This window comes from Centruroides sculpturatus, unplaced genomic scaffold, assembly GCF_000671375.1.
Source record: "Centruroides sculpturatus isolate CEXI.00-Female unplaced genomic scaffold, Cexi_2.0 scaffold352, whole genome shotgun sequence".
Lineage (NCBI taxonomy): Eukaryota > Metazoa > Arthropoda > Arachnida > Scorpiones > Buthidae > Centruroides > Centruroides sculpturatus.
The window spans coordinates 483,029-500,812 of NW_019384489.1; the positions used below are offsets into that span (position 1 = coordinate 483,029).

The window sequence follows — 17,784 nt, forward strand, 5'->3', positions numbered from 1 at the left end:
GCCATCTGTTATGATATTTTATTTAAAATGATTAATAAAATTGTTATCGTTTAAAATCCATCATCTCGTATGGAACGGATAAATTTTTAATGAAATATAAAGTATGGTTTCCTCCTGTCCTCCTGGTTTACAAAGTGAATGAGTCATGCGTTCAATGCTTGATTTAATGACTCATCCACAGGAATCTCGGATAGTCGAGAATCTATCATCATTAAACTATTAATTTTTTTGACTAGCGAAGGTCACAGAAATTTAGGTTTTATATTCAGAGTATTGGAGCACACATTGCGCTTTATCCGAGCTTTACAAAAGCATTTTTCTCAATCCAAATTACCCAAAAAAAAGTCTAAAAAAAAGGAAAAATTTCTTTGACTAATACCTAATAAGGACTAATACCTAAATAAGGACCAGTTTTCCATACAACCGGATCCTAGACCGAATCAGAATAAATAATTCTAAGACTACTAATATACTATACAATATGGTAGAATTCAAGCATTTCAAGAATTGTTTATTATTTTTGAGATTTTTCATTTATTCATTTATCTTTGGTTAATACAATATCACGTATATCAACAGATTCCTCATTATTTACGGAGTCGGACCACAACTTCAACTATATATCAAGGATGGAACTGTAGCATATCAACGCCAATTTACTTGTATGTGTTCAGTAATAAAAGCATTAATAAGTGTGTCAAATATGTGTTTTTTACGGTTCATTTCTTGATTCGTTTAACTTAATAATTAAATGATAGATCTTTGAAAAGGGTGAAGTATCTCAAAAACTTTCATGGGAGGTTCATCCTACCCTTTCTTTCGTCCTCAAAAAGGACAAAAAGGCCTTTTAATTTTCAACTGTTTCCTCCCTGTGGGCTGTGTTCATCAGTGGCCTAATAGATAAAAAGCTGGTACTTGGTTCTGAGATTGTGCCTGATTGACGGGTTGCCCACATGGAATTTTCTTTTCCGTGTTTTCCTGACGTGTATGATAGTAACCAGTTTTTTCTTAAAAAGACAGACCTCCCGGAAGTCTTTATAGAAAACGCCCTATTTAGGTGTTACTAACGTGAAGAACACTTGGAAAACTCCAAGTGGCCAACCCGTTGGCCAGGCGCGAATTTCAGTGCTTTTATTCATTCTTCGGTGGACATCTCTCTTATTATCGAAACGACAGGTCCCCATAACAGCCTAAAATAGATTCATGCCACCTTTATACTGGACACCAGCTATACATTAAACAAACCTCCGATCGCTTCATCGCAGGCTGCAGAAAACTCCCTGATTTGATGTCATTTAAAAGATTTCGCCAGTTCATTAGTGGTTCACTTTCGTTCATATTTTACGTATGATGCATAATTAAACCTTTTCCATAATTCTTACTACCAAAGCAGCTTATGGTTGTTTGAAGCCTGCTGTTTAAACCGGCACTCGACACTCGGCCACTATCTTTGCAGATCGCCCATGTGTTGAGTTTCGTTATCTCATCAATCCACGTCTAGCTGAACCTACGGTGTGTTCGGAAAAAGCTCTCTCGCATGCCCAAAAGAACAGAAAAAGTTAAAAATATAAATAAAAAAAAAGCCTTTCAAATTAATGCAAGATTTAAAATTCTAATCAATCGTAGCCAGGTACCACCTAGGCCTTTCTCTTTTATGATTATTATTGTTCAATTGTATACTTCTTTCTTTACGAATTGGTAAAGGGACAACGCGATTAAAATGACTAACTTTTCTAAATTTTCCTTTAGTTTTCTGTTTTTTCTGAGCGACGTAACAAAGGACTGATATTAATTTTTGGAAGAATTCACAAACTGCAATTAACGACGTCCCTAACCAAATACCGATTAATCCTCCAATATGGCTGAAGAGTTCCAATGACTGAAAGAACAAATAAAATACTCAAAACTTTAGAAATATTCGATAAGATTTTAATTTGAAAATTTTAAATTATTTACTTCTATTATAGGTGTATGCTTGTATATTGTATAATCCATACTTGAATAAAAGATTCGAATTCTTGCAACGTTATTGCTGAAAAAAAAATTAATTTAATTAATCATTAATTCAAACGATAATTTTATATTTTTACAAATAACTTCAGTTTAATTTTAAATTAAAGTAGTATTTATTTCGAAAATTTACCTACGTTATATCTTCGTATGTTCTATTCCTCCAGCTTCCCAATTGATCTATTTCAGTTACCTACGTAGAAGAATATTAGAAGAAATAAATATAAAACTCTACAGAATATAGTTTGTTTTTTAAATAGAATTATTTAAACATATTTTTAAAATAACAACACACAACAGATAAATATACATTTTAATTCTTTTCGCTTTTTGGAGCTATAATGTCTTTTACCATGCGGCCATTCCTATTCAGGACTTAGACTCTTCATGGGAATAACCTCACTTAGGACCTTTTACATTATGGCCTTTAGGTTTGTACTGGGGGAGGTCAAGTCAAGATTGGATTGATGGAATAAGGAAGCAAGAGGAGGGCGTGCTTGATTAAATGGGGGAAGGACAAGGTGTAAAATATCAAAATATTCAAAATTTTTAAGGATCCGACCGGAACTTTAATTCAGATCCTGTGGTTTTTTTTTAACCTTTTCGTAGGCATTCAAAAGAGCCTTTCTTCAGACTTATCGGAGTCAGGATTCATTCAGATCCCTAATGGAATGACTGAGGTTCTTCGCTTGGATTCTATCCATTCAAAATCTTGAAGATATTCTTCAAGTTATAAAAGACTGGAATGTCTATTTACTTAAATTTTCAAAAAATAATTTTTTAAATTACAAAGATGATATTATGTTAACGATATGTAAATAGAAAATAATAAAATATTTAAGAATTTATCGATAAAACTCGCGCTACCTGTTTAGGTCGTGGCCAAAGTGTTGTATCTGAATCGACGTCGTAAGAAGTTTGCCTGAAATATTTTAATAAATAAAATTACTTCGATGTCTTTATAAATATTAATATCTAATTATTAATAAAATTACTCCTTTTTTAAGTAATTTCCATTTAAAATAAAATTTAACAGGAAAAATTCATTATTTTACCGACAAGGCACTCTGCAAAGTGCTCGACAATATTCTTTGGTATCATTTGCAACTTTTTTTGCACATCGAATCTTATCTAAAAAGTAAAATATTTTGCATTTATTAAGTTTTTCTAGCTTCATTAAGGAGATTTATTAAAAATTATGAAAAAATTACTTTCATCTTTCTCTCCATCCTTCCATGGAACATCATCAAAAAATAAACTTAATTCGTCCGTGATGTAATTACATTGCTTTAACTGAATCGATTGAGAACATTTCGCCGTGCACACCTGAAAAATTTTGTTATAATTCTGAATAGAAACATTTTTATATGAATACACACGAAAATACATTATAAAATAAGATTTCCAATTGTTGTTTAGTGTAATCCAACATCGAGGGTTTTTTTAACTCTCAGCTCTCTGGGCATTAAGAGGATCTCGTTTTACCAAGTCCATTATGAGTTAGGCCAGGTCCACAATTGAACAGACGGTTGTGAGGGATCACTCCCGAAAAATTCCTGTGTTTATCGACCCTGTTCCGGGTCCCCGGGGCAATTGGCTGCCATCTTAACTACTCGGCCATCTGGCCGTCTTCGAGATCCACTTTCTGTTATTCGAAATTTAGTGTTTTTATTTTTGATTCTGCACGCCCAGATCACCAGAAACTCATTTATAATGATGCCCATTTGTCTGGGCCCACAATGGAGACGGACGTATGGTGAAAGACGAGACCTTCACATCCTGATCGATGCTTAAATCCTGCTCTTTCAACGTTCGGAATTTAGCACAAATTTGGGTTATAATTGTTATATTAGACTCAATATATGTAATTTTCATACTTACCCTTGTATTTGACATTCTTGGATTATTATGCTCCCATTCCAAGCTATGGTAATCGGTGCAATTCGTTTTATATGGACGAGGTAAAAGTTCAATGGCTTTCTAAAAACATTTAATTTTTAATAAATTTTTTCGCGAAAAAATTTAAGTTTACGTGCCGATCAATAACCTTTTGAACTCCAAATGTATAGGAAAATCCTGGATAAATTTCATGTCCTTCCGAATAAGGATCAGGATAAACGTCGGTTGCGTGCACAACAAGTACAATAAGAACGTCTCTCGTCGGCTCCAAATATTCTTCTTCTTCTACATTCAAGATTAAATCTAACTCTGAAAGAATAATTTCATTAAAAAATTTTTAAAATCTATTCAAAGAACAATTATTAAAGTTAAAATATAAATTCTGTTTTCAGTCCGATAGTATAATTAGGACTGTATAAATACAATATGTACGCTGTGTATTATTATAATTATTTTTTTAAAAATAACTGTTTTATTACCTGTACAAATAATTTACTAAAAAGTAACCAATGTAAACTTTAACCAAAAAAAACCTAACAAATGGAAATTCTTATTTATAAAGTGAATAAAACCACTGAAAAACTGGTTTGTTCCTGACCAACGGGATATCCACTTGCGATTTTTCTGCCTTTCTTCAAATGCGTAACATCTAAATGAGGGCCTGTTTCTCATAGAAAGTCTTCCGGAAAGGCATTCCCTTTGGCAGATCGCCCTTGTGTTGGACGTTGCCTTATCCCAGTGTTTTTTCAATCTTCTTCAGTGTTGTTGTAATGAAACTGTGAATGAAGAAAAAGAAAGAAAAGAACAGAGAGACTTTTCAAAATGTCTTTGAAAAACGTAACTAAAAGAATTTATTACTAATTTTTCTACGCAATTCACTTACTTGATGAATTGCTTTCGTCGAAACAGATTTGTCACTTATTTAAAGTGCATCGTGCGAATTTTATTTATATTTTTTCTGTATAAAACTATTGGGGCACGCAATTCAGTTGTTAACTGAGTATATTTTCATTAAATTAATTCCCGCTTTCTTTGTATTTCTGGTATTAATAATTGAAAAATTCCGAAATCTAAAGTGCATTTTCATGTTTATGTCTGGGAATTTTTACTGTTTTATTTATTTATTTTTAAAGTTCACTCCAGTTCAAGAACATTTCAGTACATTTAATTTATAGCAGTAAATAAGTTGTGAAAGTCACTTTTTATGATGATAATATCATTAATGATTGATAACATTCGACCTCGACATAGATTTATTGTAGTATATTTTGATATACTCGTGTTAAAATGATTGTTTTAATGGAAAAACGGGATAAATTCATTTATGTTACGGCTTTAAATAGGTTCACTTAACAATGAAATATTAGTAATGACTAAACTTACCTAACTTTTTATATGTTTATAACGTTCATTTTAAGTGAAATATGAGCGTAGTCCATTAAAGACTGGAATTATAAACAAAAATGTAAAAAATGGCACTGTTATAATTACAATAATTTGGAAAGGTGTTGCAACAGCTAACTTATACCGTTTTAAACAATTTATTTAATTAATAATAAATACAGAAAAATGAGAGTAAGCTGTATTGTATTTCGAAATATGGTTCCCCTAGACCACAATTTAATAGTACCATTTTTGTACTAAATAAATTTTATTTTATAATTTTAATTATGTAATAATTGTATTCTACAGGCTTTTAACAATAGAAGGAGGAAAAGGACATTGCTATTAATTTGTTTGTATAGGGCAACGCGACTCGCGGGCGATCTGCCAAGGGAGACCTCCAAGAAGGACTTTCCATGGAAAATTGGCCCAATTTTTATGCTTAAAAAAGTGAAGAAAACCCGAAAAACTCCACGTTTATGAAGCGCGAATATTCACTCGGCCAGCACTACTGTTGAATAACCGTCATTAATACTAATCACCCGGACCTATTGGGACTAATGGGAAATGTGCCCTTCAGTGCAGAATATTGTTAAAGAGAAATGGACGAAGAAGAAAGGAATACTAAATAATTGAAAGGAAAATACATGAAAGAGAAGAGATTCAGAAGTGAGAGAGAGAAATGAGTGGGTTGGAAGGAAGTGAAAGAGTACAATTGGGCAATTGATGATCATTTTAAAAGAATAGAGAAGGAAGAAATACTAAAAACAATTAAAAAGATCATCTTAGTGTCTACAAAAAGTGCCAAAAAGTGAAAAGTATTCCAGGGAAATTGACTACAGATTAATTTACCTTAATATTTTATTTAATGTTTATAGAATATTTATATTCCGCATTTTAATTTATGTATTATAGTAATTAAATCAAACAATTTTTTTTTAACAAAGTTCATTAAACAAAGAGAAAATGAGCTCAATATTCGTTCATCCTCCTCGTAAATTTTTTTATCTAAATTGACAATATCTTTTTAGAAATTTTAATTGTTAAGAATAGAATTAATTATTGTAGATAAATTAAATCGATATAGAAGGAAAAGGGTCAGAAATTGGGTCGTTCAACTTTAATGTATGTGATCGAATTGCTGGCGTGAATTCTCTATTGTTTCTATCGTGACTCTTGTTAACTTCTTGCGAGTTGTTTGTGTATATAAAACATAAAAAAGTCAACTATTAAGTTCTCAGGATATAGTTATAACACAGCATTTACATCACTTTAATCTATTTTATAGTAGTAAAGTAGATTATTTTGGACATGTACTGTAAATAATCTACCTACTTAGTAAAAAAATAGAGTCCCTTTTTTTTCTCTGTTTGTATTTTTAAGGGAAATTGTCCGCTGACTAAAAACATTTCATAAGTAAATGAGCGTAAAATACGTTTAGGTATTTCAAACCTTAATATAGAGCCATCCTAAATAGCCATAAAATAAAACGCCAATGATTCAATGAATACTGACAAATGGATCTTCAAATCACGTTACTATATCCATATATAATCTATATTTGACTGTAAATATTCCTTCTGTTGCATGGCCTATATATAAGTTTATATGGAAACTTATTAAAGTTTATAACTTTTTTAAAATCAAAATTACTTAATAAATATTTACTCACCACTTAATTCTTCCCAAACATCCGATTCGGAAGCCTTTAACGTGTCATTATCTCCAACCGATTCTAAACTATAACAATTTCCAAAATCTGGATCATGAAAATATTCGAATCGTCTGCGTACGTGAAAAAAAACAACCAAATTACTCTAAAATTTCAGTAAATTTAATTATAAACAATTAAACAAGCTCGTACTTAACACATTCATTGCTATTCATTGGAGGAGTTCCGGTAAACGTACAAGAGATGATCATATCAGATATATTGTGACCCAAAATTCTCCTAATATTTGGCTTGTCCTCGACTAAAAGTTGTAATTGTATTTTAGGAATATCATTTTCTTTCAGCTAAATATAATAAAATTATAAATTATTATTAATTAAATATAATGGGAAAAAAATAATCCAGCAACGAGTTGCGTAAATTTCCCGCTGTTATGAGATTTTATTCAAAAATAACTTTTATATTATTAATTATTATAAAATAACAAAAATCTTCCCACCTCCTTAACCTTTAACCACAAAAATTTAATAGCATGAATGTCATTTATATACAAGTTTCCATGCCAAGTTTTGTTTCTTAATCTTCATCCCATCCTGAGATATTAATTGAAATAAACACCGACAAGCGCACACACGGGATTTGTCCCCTTTTGTTTTCTATATTTTTGGGTTTAGGAGGTCTTAAAATGTGGAAATTTGAGACCCACTAACACCATTTTGACACGATTACACTACTTTTACAATACATAACAACCGAAAAAGTAAAATCGATGTTTCGAACATTAAAACTTCGAGTGTTTACCGTTATATTCCAGATATTCTCTTAATTACTCGCATGTTTAAAGTGTTTATTGTTAAGTTAAGAAGATTATATGAATTAATCATATTTATTTACTTGTATGGAATGACGCAATGTTTGAAATTGCTCCCTTAAACATAATCTGCACGCTATGATTGTTTTATGTGCGTGCTATTGTTACATTTACAAAACTTCATTATTTTGATTTTTTTAAAATCAAAATATAATATTTATTTTTTAAAAAAAACTTAATAACATTTTTCGGATTATTTTACATAAAATAATAAAGTTTTATTAAAATTACTTACTTTAATATGCTCTAATTCATAAGAATTGTTAGGACAGAATCCATTATTATATTTACAATATTCACTCTTCTTTATCCTGTAAATTATATCTCGAGTTATTTTATTGTGTAGAATATTTAGTAAAATAATTTTTGAAAACTCCAAAAAAAAGTTTTCAAAAATTACAAATTAATCTTTAAAGAATCTTTTAAAATTTCAAGATGGAACTTGAAATTTTTTGTCATGTGCCATCTTGAGCCATCATCAAGAGCTATTCTCAAGTTAAAATATGGAAATGGGCATTAATACCCCTAAAGTTCGTTTTTTTCCCTGTTAATTCTTTCACCCTATAAGCACTAATAGGGCCAGGCACATGGTAGAGGGAGGAAAGAGTCAAAAAGTTTAATTTATATTTGGAAAGGGGTCGAGAAGCAAAACAAATTGAAAACCTCGAGCATAAACCATGGTTATATTATATTCTTCAATATAAAAATAAGAATTTTTGGATAATTTATACAACTTTAAAAATAAATAAAGTACAAGTGGATAAAATGAATTCTTAGAACTTACCTGTTGTTGTTGCATAGGGTTACAGAAGGGAATTCCATTAAACCTTCCGTCGTAACAACAACCTCTACCCTTGTAGGGTAATCATAATACTGTTGAAGAAAGAGTGTTACTTGGTATATGAATCCAGTCAAACAACAAATAACGATAAATATCCAAATAAACCTTTCAAACTTCCCTTTAGCAGCTGCTATATTGCTAACTCCGGCTATAGACGACCCTTTAAAAGTATTTAAACAATACTTTGAAACGGATAATTGCTGTTTTGAAGGAGAAGACGAGATGCTGTTAATGCTACGTGATGGATTTTTCCATCCATGAACTTGACAATTCGCGCAATAATTCGAATCTATTTCAGATTTCGCCATGTTGTAACGGTAAACGAAGATAGTTTGTGTTCACGATCGATTAATTTTGATGTTAGAAAGTGACTGAAGATGACGCTGATCGCAAAAACAAAAAGTTTTGATCATTAATAACACCAAAAATCTTAAAATATTCGAATATATTACGTTTGAAACAAATACAGCGTGCTAATTACTCAACGAATAACACAGCCAAACTCGATTTAGCACCACCGAATGGAGTGCGGCGTTAAATCGAAGTATAAATAATGAATAACGTTTGCAATACAGTGTCCTCTATTTCATATTCTTGGGGAATAGATTCACGACTATTCACTGACGTTTTACAAGGGTGGCACTATTTAGGAAGCGCAATATCGAGGTTTGACTGTGTATTATATAAATAAATAATTTGTGTCCCATATATGTCTGAAGTCGAAGTTACACGAAGTCCCCTAAATCTAATTTGCCTGGGTACCACGAAGGTATAACGCGCCACTGTTCGTATTACAGTAAAACCTGTCTATGGCGACCATCCACGGTTCCTTCAAAAAGTGGTCTTTTAGGCAGGTGGTCATCCAATACAGGTGGTGCTGTAATACCGTATTTCCGTACGTATTTTGCGCACTTTTTAGCCATTTCTACCAGTAGCATAGCGTAGTGGGGGTGGCCCGCCCCGGGCGGCACTTTTTAGGGGGCGGCAAAATTATTTACTGTGAAATTTTTAGGGGAAAGAAAATTTTCACAATAAATAATAATTAATATCTTGTAAGAAATTGAACCATTTTATTTCATATTTTCTTCCACCTACGACTCGGACCGATTGAAATGAGCACGGAATAGTGTTACCATCCATCCGGATAGTCCGGGAATCGACTCGCCGTCCGGGGATATCGTGGTCAACCTGTTGACCTTTTTTTTTTTCTGCTTCTACGATTTATTCGTATATATATATATACACCTCCAATATCCAATACAGCTAACTGTAACTAATTTAGAACCAGCATTCACTGCACATCATTCTTCGCATTGCAAAATGACATACGCATGAATCAGGAACTTCTATTCGAACCAACCTCACCTGCCGTCCGGGTCAGCGATTTTAATAAAGTGGCAACACTAGCACGGAATTTTTCATAACTTATTCTGTGACGAAACTGATTTTTAGTGTTTTAAATTGAGATACCTAAATAAGGGGGGAGAAATTTTCCTCCGCTCCGGGCGGCTGACACCCACGTTACGCCACTGATTTCTACTAAGCAAAACTCGAGGTGAGCAAAGATAAGCGAATTTTTTCAACGATAGGGCTATATTAGTATTGTATTTTATTCTTATCGGATAACCCGATATACAGGAGTCGTCATGATATTTTAAGACAGCCTATATTTTAAAGATTAATACAATATTCGCATTTTCTCGATTATTAAGCACACTTTCTTTTTTCCGAGTTAATTAATTCGACTCGGTTCTTTTTCGTTCGTTCCTCAGTTACATGTTATCAATATACAAGCGCGTCCTATCTCTCCATCACTTTGCTTTTGGTTTTCGTTAGTTTATTCTTATTTTAACTTTAAAAATACCGTATTTTTTTTTTAATATTTAATATTTTCTTAATTAATTAAGTACAATAAGAAAAATTATTAATTAATAATAAAACGATTTTATTTTTTTTTTCTCATTATACGATTTCATTACAATCGCGGAATCGAAAAAGGAATTAAAACTGATTTTTGCGTTAATGCGTTTATTGTTTTTTTTGAATATTTTGCACGCGAAAATTACTTGGATATTATTTTTCTAAAAATATCGTGGAAATAAGGTAGGTTGATACAGAAGCTATATATCGCACGTGTACTGTATATGAGCTTCAAAATAAATAAATAAAAATAGATTTTATCAAACGATGAGATCAGCCGATTAATTGTATCGTGTACAATATTTTACACCCCCAAGGAAAATACTATAGGTCTAGGGTAAAATAAATTTTGTTTTCCCACAGTTAAACTTCGCCGCTAATTGCTGTTGTGATAACTTTAATACGATCTTCTAACGACAGCACTTTGCATTTCGGACATTTTCCAACAAACTGAAATAAATTTCCTTTGTTGCTAGACTAATTTATTAACACCTGCGCCTAATTTCGAGGGTGGGAGAAGTGCCCGAGATGAGTTCGAATGAGAGTTTAGACTAATTCATTATATTAGGAGGCGGAAACGTTGTTCAGATGGGTTCTTATATTAGTTTAGACCAGATACATTCGCGAAAGTGGTCGCTTATTACAGGTATTGTATGTTGTTTCGGACCAAAAATTGATGCCCGCGGTCGCGTTACACAGGTGGTCGTTTAATACAGGTAACTTATACGAAGACTATGGATAAACTATTCCGTGCCAGAAATTTTTGCCCGTTTTGACAGGTGCCCGTCGAATGCAGGTGGTCGCCTAAGCAGTTTCCACTGTACTTGACATTACACGATACTAAACACTCCAACAATTTTTTTTAGTAGTTCGACCTGGATATTTAGAGCCTTTCTATCAAATACGTGAGGGCATTATAAAAAAAAAAGACAGCCTTAGTCTATTATTTTTTAAAATATTTGTCTGTATTTTCGACATTCAAAATAGTTGGAAAAAATTTGTTTAATTTTGCTCTTATTGAAAAGCATAATTATTAAAAATCAAGATTTTGAAGATAATAAACTGATGCGCTCTTCTTGATCCCCATTTGAAATCCTCTTCCATAAAATATAAGCCCAAACGATAGTTGTCTGTAAAGAAAATTGACGCCACGTTATTTTAAATTAAATACAACGTATTAAATTATATTGATAAAAGTAATTTTTAGTGTATTTACAATAACAAACTCTACCACCGCAGCGAAGAAAGTAGCAGTAGCATATCCATAGTATCGACTGAATATTTGACCTAAGAAAGGACCTATTAAACATCTGAAATATTTTAAAATTATTAATTATGCCCATGAAAATATTGTACTATAATTTATACGCACAAATTATGAACATACCCAGTTGCAGTCGCCGATAAAAGATTTCCAAAAATGGCTGAGTAAGTGTGGACATCATCAGGAAAGCCTCTCTTCCTACAATCAAAAACATTATTATTATTATTCATATATTAATAGCTAAAAATTAAAAATACATATATAAATAACCAATTTAAGCCTTGAAAATAATGTTTTAAACTCACATTGTACCTTGAATACCATCGAAGAAAGCGCATATAATCTGTCCTCCAATTCCAGCATCCAGGAGAATTTCAGAAACAATAACCAACCAAAGCGAACTAAAAATTATATTAAATTAATTTATTTTTAACTCAAAATTTTTATAAATTTATAATGATATTAAAGCGTAAAACACCTTCTAAAAGGGATGAATGGTGGAGGTCCTACAAGAAAGAAACCACAACACGTAATTGAAACCGCAACTCCTGTAAGAACTCGAACGTTATCCTATTAAAAATAAGAATTTTAAATATAATTTTAAAGTATAATTTGTTAAATTTTATAAAATAATTACCAAATAATCACACAAACGACCCCAAAGTGGTACACAAATTACGTATACGCAATTCAAACCAATGGTAATTGGCATGAGAATCTTCTTGTCTAGATGAAACTATGGAGGTTTATTTTATATATAAAAGTGGAGTTAAACCGTTAATTTTAGCAGGAGAAAAGAGTTTAGATTCATAAAACTATATATAAATCTTTATAAAAATAAAAATAATTGCATCTTACACGATTTAAACTCTCTTCTAGTGTGTTGCTGTTGAAACCAATGGCAAAATAAGCGCTAAAACAGATTAATAAATTCATTAGGAAATGATGATGGAAGATTAATTTCTTTAATTCTATAAATTCTGTCTTAAGGTCTTCTCCTGAAATTCCATATATATATAATTAATTAATTTAAAATTAATTTAAAACGTTATAATATACATAAACTTACTTTCGCACGGTAAATATTTTCTAGCAAGTAGAGAAGACATAAATAAGAAAGTACCCAAAATCAAATATGGTAAACTGTATCCTCCAATCTGTAATTACGCTAATGAATAATGATGAATATGTAAAAATATCATTTATTGAATGAAAAATTCAAGAAATGACTCACCTCACTAAATAATGCTCCAAAAACAGTGCCAGTAAGCATACCTAAACCATTAAGTGTCTCCATCATGGCCTGTAATTTTAAATTATAAAATCGTTCTGTTAATTATAAATTAAATTATATAAATTATAATAATAAAAAAGCATTGTAAAATAGAATTTTACAATGGTTTTTTCATCCCTACAATGGGACATGTCTGGTGAAGGACGATCCGAAGCAAAGAATCTCTGAGATTCCTTACCCAAATTCAAACCGGTTTAACGTATTGCATTGGATATTTCAGCCAAATTAAATGTTATAATAAGTCACTTACAATGATAATAGCTCTGTTTCGTGGAAATATAGTAACTATCAAACTGTATATGAAAGCAGAGTAAATTGTGCTTCCTATTCCATCCAATATTCTAGACAGGAAGGCTAAAACGTAGAATGCGATATTCCAAGGCAAATAGGAAATTCCCCTGAAAAAAAAAACAAGAAATGATATTTTACATAAGTTATAATTTAATTAAAGAACATTTATAAAGTGTTACTTACGCCATTAAAAAGGCTGCAGATCCAGACAATAAAAGTGAACCATAAGCTAAAACATTCGGTCTTATAGGCTAGTAAATATAATATATTTTCATATTTTAAAGCACGATAAACATAGATTTATATAAATTTATATAAAAATACTCACTATTTTTCCGACAAAAGGCGAGAAAAAAATGACTATTATCTGATAAATAGATAATACGGCTTCATATAAAAATGGACGATTCCCTCGCTTCTTCATCTAAGAAAAATTTTAAGTATTATAAAAAATATATTTATTCATTTATTAATTTAGTTATATGTACAGACTTCTTCAGGAAAAAGTGGAATCAGTAGGACATAACTAATCCCCATCCAATAATTGCACACCATCAATGTGATTAAGAGAAATTTTCTATGTCTTGACGTAAAAGATTTGGATTCATCGTTGAAATCATTCATATTTTCTATTACTTTCGTAGGATTATTTTCCATCTTATACCTCTAAAAATAGAAGAAAAAACATTGAGTTTAAATTTGAAATTTCTTAAAATATATTCACTTAAAGAGCTTAATAAATAAAAGATATAACTAAATATTAATGCACGCTACACTTAAGGAACATGGTATAACGTGTTGCTCCAGACACTTCAACTACATTTATACAATATCGATCCACATTAAATTAACTTTAGAGTATAAAATCTTGTATAAATCTTGAGTATAAAATAAAATCATGCTCACTTTCATTTAATTTACACTTAAATAATATACATTTAATAATTATCTTATGGATGAAAGTTGTATACACGTTCATCGTATGAATAAACCAAAAGATTTACAGCATAAATTGTCATATAATTAACACTTCTCGTAGCTATTAAACACGATAAAAGCTAATTTTAATGATATTTCTAAACACATTGAAAAACTACTGGGATAATTTACAATTGTTTTTAATAATAAAGTAGCTCATTTACATATAAACTATAAAATTTATTGAATTTTTCTCATACTTACTTTTTTTATTATAAAAAGTTTATCAATAAAATAACATTATTTGCTCTTAAGACTGGCTACGCGATCACGAATATTGTCAGCCATATATAAGTAGAAGACTTTTTATCCAAGGGCATTACTGATCGATTATTATTTTTGGGCTTATTATTTCGATTATAGTTCAAATTATTTTAAAATTAAATTTAAATAAATTAGTAAGTAAGGCAATATTGTTTTCTAAGCTAACAAAAATTTAAATATACAGTAAAACATGAAAATAAAGGTGTTAGTTAGCCTTCTGCTCTGGAGAGCACCGGATCGAATCGAAGCAGGTAACCTCCATTTTTTTTCAAGTTCCATTATTTGCTAATACAACGAGGTACTTCTACGTGACAAGTGAGTGGCGTGAATACATTCACGAGAAGCAGTAGAACACGTGGCGCTAAGCCACGTGTTCTACCGCTTCTCGTGCACGTTTGGGCATGGTGGAGAATAGAAGTGGGAGAACAGGTGGCATGATGGAGGATAAAAGCAACCCGTAATGGGCATGGTGGAGAATAGAACGTTAGAACACGTGGCATGGGCATGGTGGAGGATAGAAGCAACCCGTTCCACAATGCCACGTGTTCTACCGCTTCTCGTGCACATGTGGGCATGGTGGAGGATAGAAGCGGGAGAACACGTGGTATTGTGGAAGATAGAAGCAACCCGTAATTTGCCCAGACCCGTAACGGGCATGGTGGAGGATAGAAGCAACCCGTTCCACGTGCCACGTGTTCTACCGCTTCTATCCTCCACCATCCCCATTGTGGGTCTGGCCAAACACGTGATAGGGTCTCAGTGCCAAAAATTTAAATGACTAAATTCATTTTAACTGTTTAATTTAAAGACACACACAAAAAAAGATATTTCGGCTGGATTCTGCATTAGTTCTAAGCATGATTTGTTAGTTTTGAAGAAACTTTTATGCTAATCTTTTATGCTTAAATATATTTCAGGATCAAAAGATTAGCATCAAAGCATTTCGGCTGGATTCTGCATTAGTTCTAAGCATGATTTGTTAGTTTTGAAGAAACTTTTATGCTAATCTTTTGATCCTGAAATATATTTAAGTATCTAAGGATCTGTCATATACTTAGATACTTAAATATTTTATGTATCTATGAGAAATTACATTCCATATATATCATCCACGAGCTAACTTGATAACCACAAGATGTCTCCAGATTTATCTGACCGATTTATATAAACATGACATAACGTTATAAGTGATATGATTATAGGTGATACTCGCTACCCAGTTTCCCTAGGAGGGCTCCAAAGAGGCCCTTCTAGGGAAGCTGGCCCTTATTATACCACACAGATAGCTTATGTGTTGGGTTGCCGTATCAATTAGCTGATATATATCATTGGCTAATTAATTACCAAGAGATTTCACAAGATGTTTTGCTTACAAGTCTCATTGTACAGGGTTTGTATGGAAACATACGCATTTCAGATCCCTATGACTGATATTTTTTCTATGCAAATAACTTACAGCAAGGCACAAGATGATAGAAATATTTCTGAGCTTGTTCTTCAAAAATTACGTGATGACGCTAAGAAATATGAAGATTAATATATTGTTTTCTAATTGTTGAATTTCTGATACACGAACATATATTTTTATATAATTCAGAACGTCGCCATTTTCTGCAAATTCCATAAAAATATGTACTTCGGAACCGAAGTCTATGATGCGATTTACTTGGATGATATGATGGTGAGATATTTCCGAAATAATTCCCAATTCTCGAGGAAAAATCGTCGAATGTATTCCGAAGAATTTTTCTGTAATCTCGAAATTATTTTAATTGCCAGTGGCTTCCATTTGCTTTCGACATATCTGAAAAGGGCAAGAGATTCTACCATATCTTATACAAAAATTATAGAATTTTACAGTCGGATACTAAACAAAACTTCAAAAATTTTACCTTACTTTACAGTAGGATCCTTCTCCGATTATTTTTCTTAATTTATAACCATTTCTCTGGAGGAATTGGCTAAGAATGAAAGATTCGGAACTATGCGGCTGGATGACATTGATATTGGTTAAATATAGATTTCTTGTAACTGGCTCCTATTTAGGCTTTACAGACTTAGAGAAAACCTAGAAAACTCCGTGTGGCCAACAAGTCCTGGAAAGGCGCGAATCCACCGACTGAACTTCCAGTGTTCAGGGAACAGAACCGCATGGCCACTTGTGGTCCAAATGGAAAGTCATTTGAAAATAACATATTGCATAACATGCCATAGATTGGAGGGAATTTTTTTTTTTTATTTTTGTGCCTTATATTTATGAGTTTTTAAATACTACGAAAATAAATGAATGTTAAGCATAATTAAGTACAAAAGAAATTACAATAAATAATTATTTATTTTAAATATCACAAATTTAATTGTTTTACATTACGAATATGACATTTGATATACAATATTTACATATTTTCACGAATTTTCATTAAAAATAATTAACAAATTCGAAAAAAATAATAATAAAAATCTGTTAAAGTTACGAATGTTAACCTGTTTAGAATATGGCACCAAGTGTAGAAAACGTTCAATTTTTATTTTGTATCGCAGATAATTTCCTATTCCGGAGTTTGGAAGAGAGACGGATACGAATATCACCGTGAAAATTAATAAGTAGCATGCCTACAATATGCGAAAGCGATTTAACGAAGAAAAAAAAATTTGTTCACGTTTCCGCCTCTAGGGGAAGAAATGGCGTTGTAACACAATCTAGGCATTGCCATTCTTTCTCTAGTGGCGGGAATTTAAACTAGTTTTTTTTTTTTTCATTTGCTAAATTGTTAGTTTCATAACGACAGTTCCATCCGCCATTTTCCAAAAACTTCAGAATAGAGTAACTTATAACATCCTGATAATGGCTAAAACATCCTTACCTTTTTATTTTATAAAGAATAAAACATATACCGAGTAATCATAATTAAATAACCCTTACTCAACGCTGTTTCGGGTTTTATTTCGTGTGGCTTTTTAGTCTTGAGGACATTTACAAAATGTGATTTATTAATTAAGGACACTGAAAATTTGGCAGCCTCGAAAGACTAAAGCATTAAAGAAGATGGTTGAACCAAATATTTTTGGCTTTCAGATTTTTACACACTTTAGATTG

The 17,784-nt window shown here is 31.6% G+C and overlaps 3 protein-coding genes across 6 annotated transcripts; all 3 read right to left on the bottom strand.

The window, feature by feature from the left end:
• Positions 1-1,612: 1,612 nt before the first annotated feature.
• On the bottom strand, positions 1,613-4,581 carry LOC111621717 (amiloride-sensitive sodium channel subunit alpha-like). The gene is made up of 9 exons (XM_023363946.1): positions 4,512-4,581; positions 4,058-4,218; positions 3,892-3,990; positions 3,222-3,336; positions 3,066-3,141; positions 2,878-2,932; positions 2,148-2,203; positions 1,957-2,032; positions 1,613-1,879 (listed from the first exon to the last, which is right to left on the bottom strand). Exons 1-9 carry the CDS (start codon positions 4,579-4,581, stop codon positions 1,613-1,615), a joined length of 975 nt encoding a protein of 324 aa, XP_023219714.1.
• A 2,174-nt stretch (positions 4,582-6,755) lies between these two features.
• LOC111621718 (acid-sensing ion channel 5-like) lies at positions 6,756-8,984 on the bottom strand. The gene is made up of 5 exons (XM_023363947.1): positions 8,620-8,984; positions 8,071-8,146; positions 7,157-7,308; positions 6,965-7,077; positions 6,756-6,884 (listed from the first exon to the last, which is right to left on the bottom strand). Exons 1-5 carry the CDS (start codon positions 8,982-8,984, stop codon positions 6,823-6,825), a joined length of 768 nt encoding a protein of 255 aa, XP_023219715.1. The 3' UTR covers positions 6,756-6,822.
• A 2,581-nt stretch (positions 8,985-11,565) lies between these two features.
• On the bottom strand, positions 11,566-16,232 carry LOC111621686 (MFS-type transporter SLC18B1-like). Of its 4 annotated transcripts, none has more exons than XM_023363893.1 (14): positions 16,144-16,232; positions 13,938-14,111; positions 13,774-13,869; positions 13,629-13,696; positions 13,405-13,552; positions 13,095-13,163; positions 12,930-13,017; positions 12,719-12,858; positions 12,498-12,596; positions 12,339-12,430; positions 12,166-12,261; positions 11,984-12,058; positions 11,813-11,906; positions 11,566-11,726 (listed from the first exon to the last, which is right to left on the bottom strand). In XM_023363893.1, exons 2-14 carry the CDS (start codon positions 14,100-14,102, stop codon positions 11,637-11,639), a joined length of 1,320 nt encoding a protein of 439 aa, XP_023219661.1. In that variant the 5' UTR covers positions 14,103-14,111; positions 16,144-16,232; the 3' UTR covers positions 11,566-11,636. The 4 variants fall into 4 exon arrangements, with proteins under 4 accessions (XP_023219661.1, XP_023219660.1, XP_023219659.1 ...); XM_023363892.1 differs by lacking the exon at positions 16,144-16,232 and adding an exon at positions 14,628-14,731; XM_023363891.1 differs by lacking the exon at positions 16,144-16,232 and adding an exon at positions 14,352-14,484.
• Positions 16,233-17,784: the final 1,552 nt, after the last annotated feature.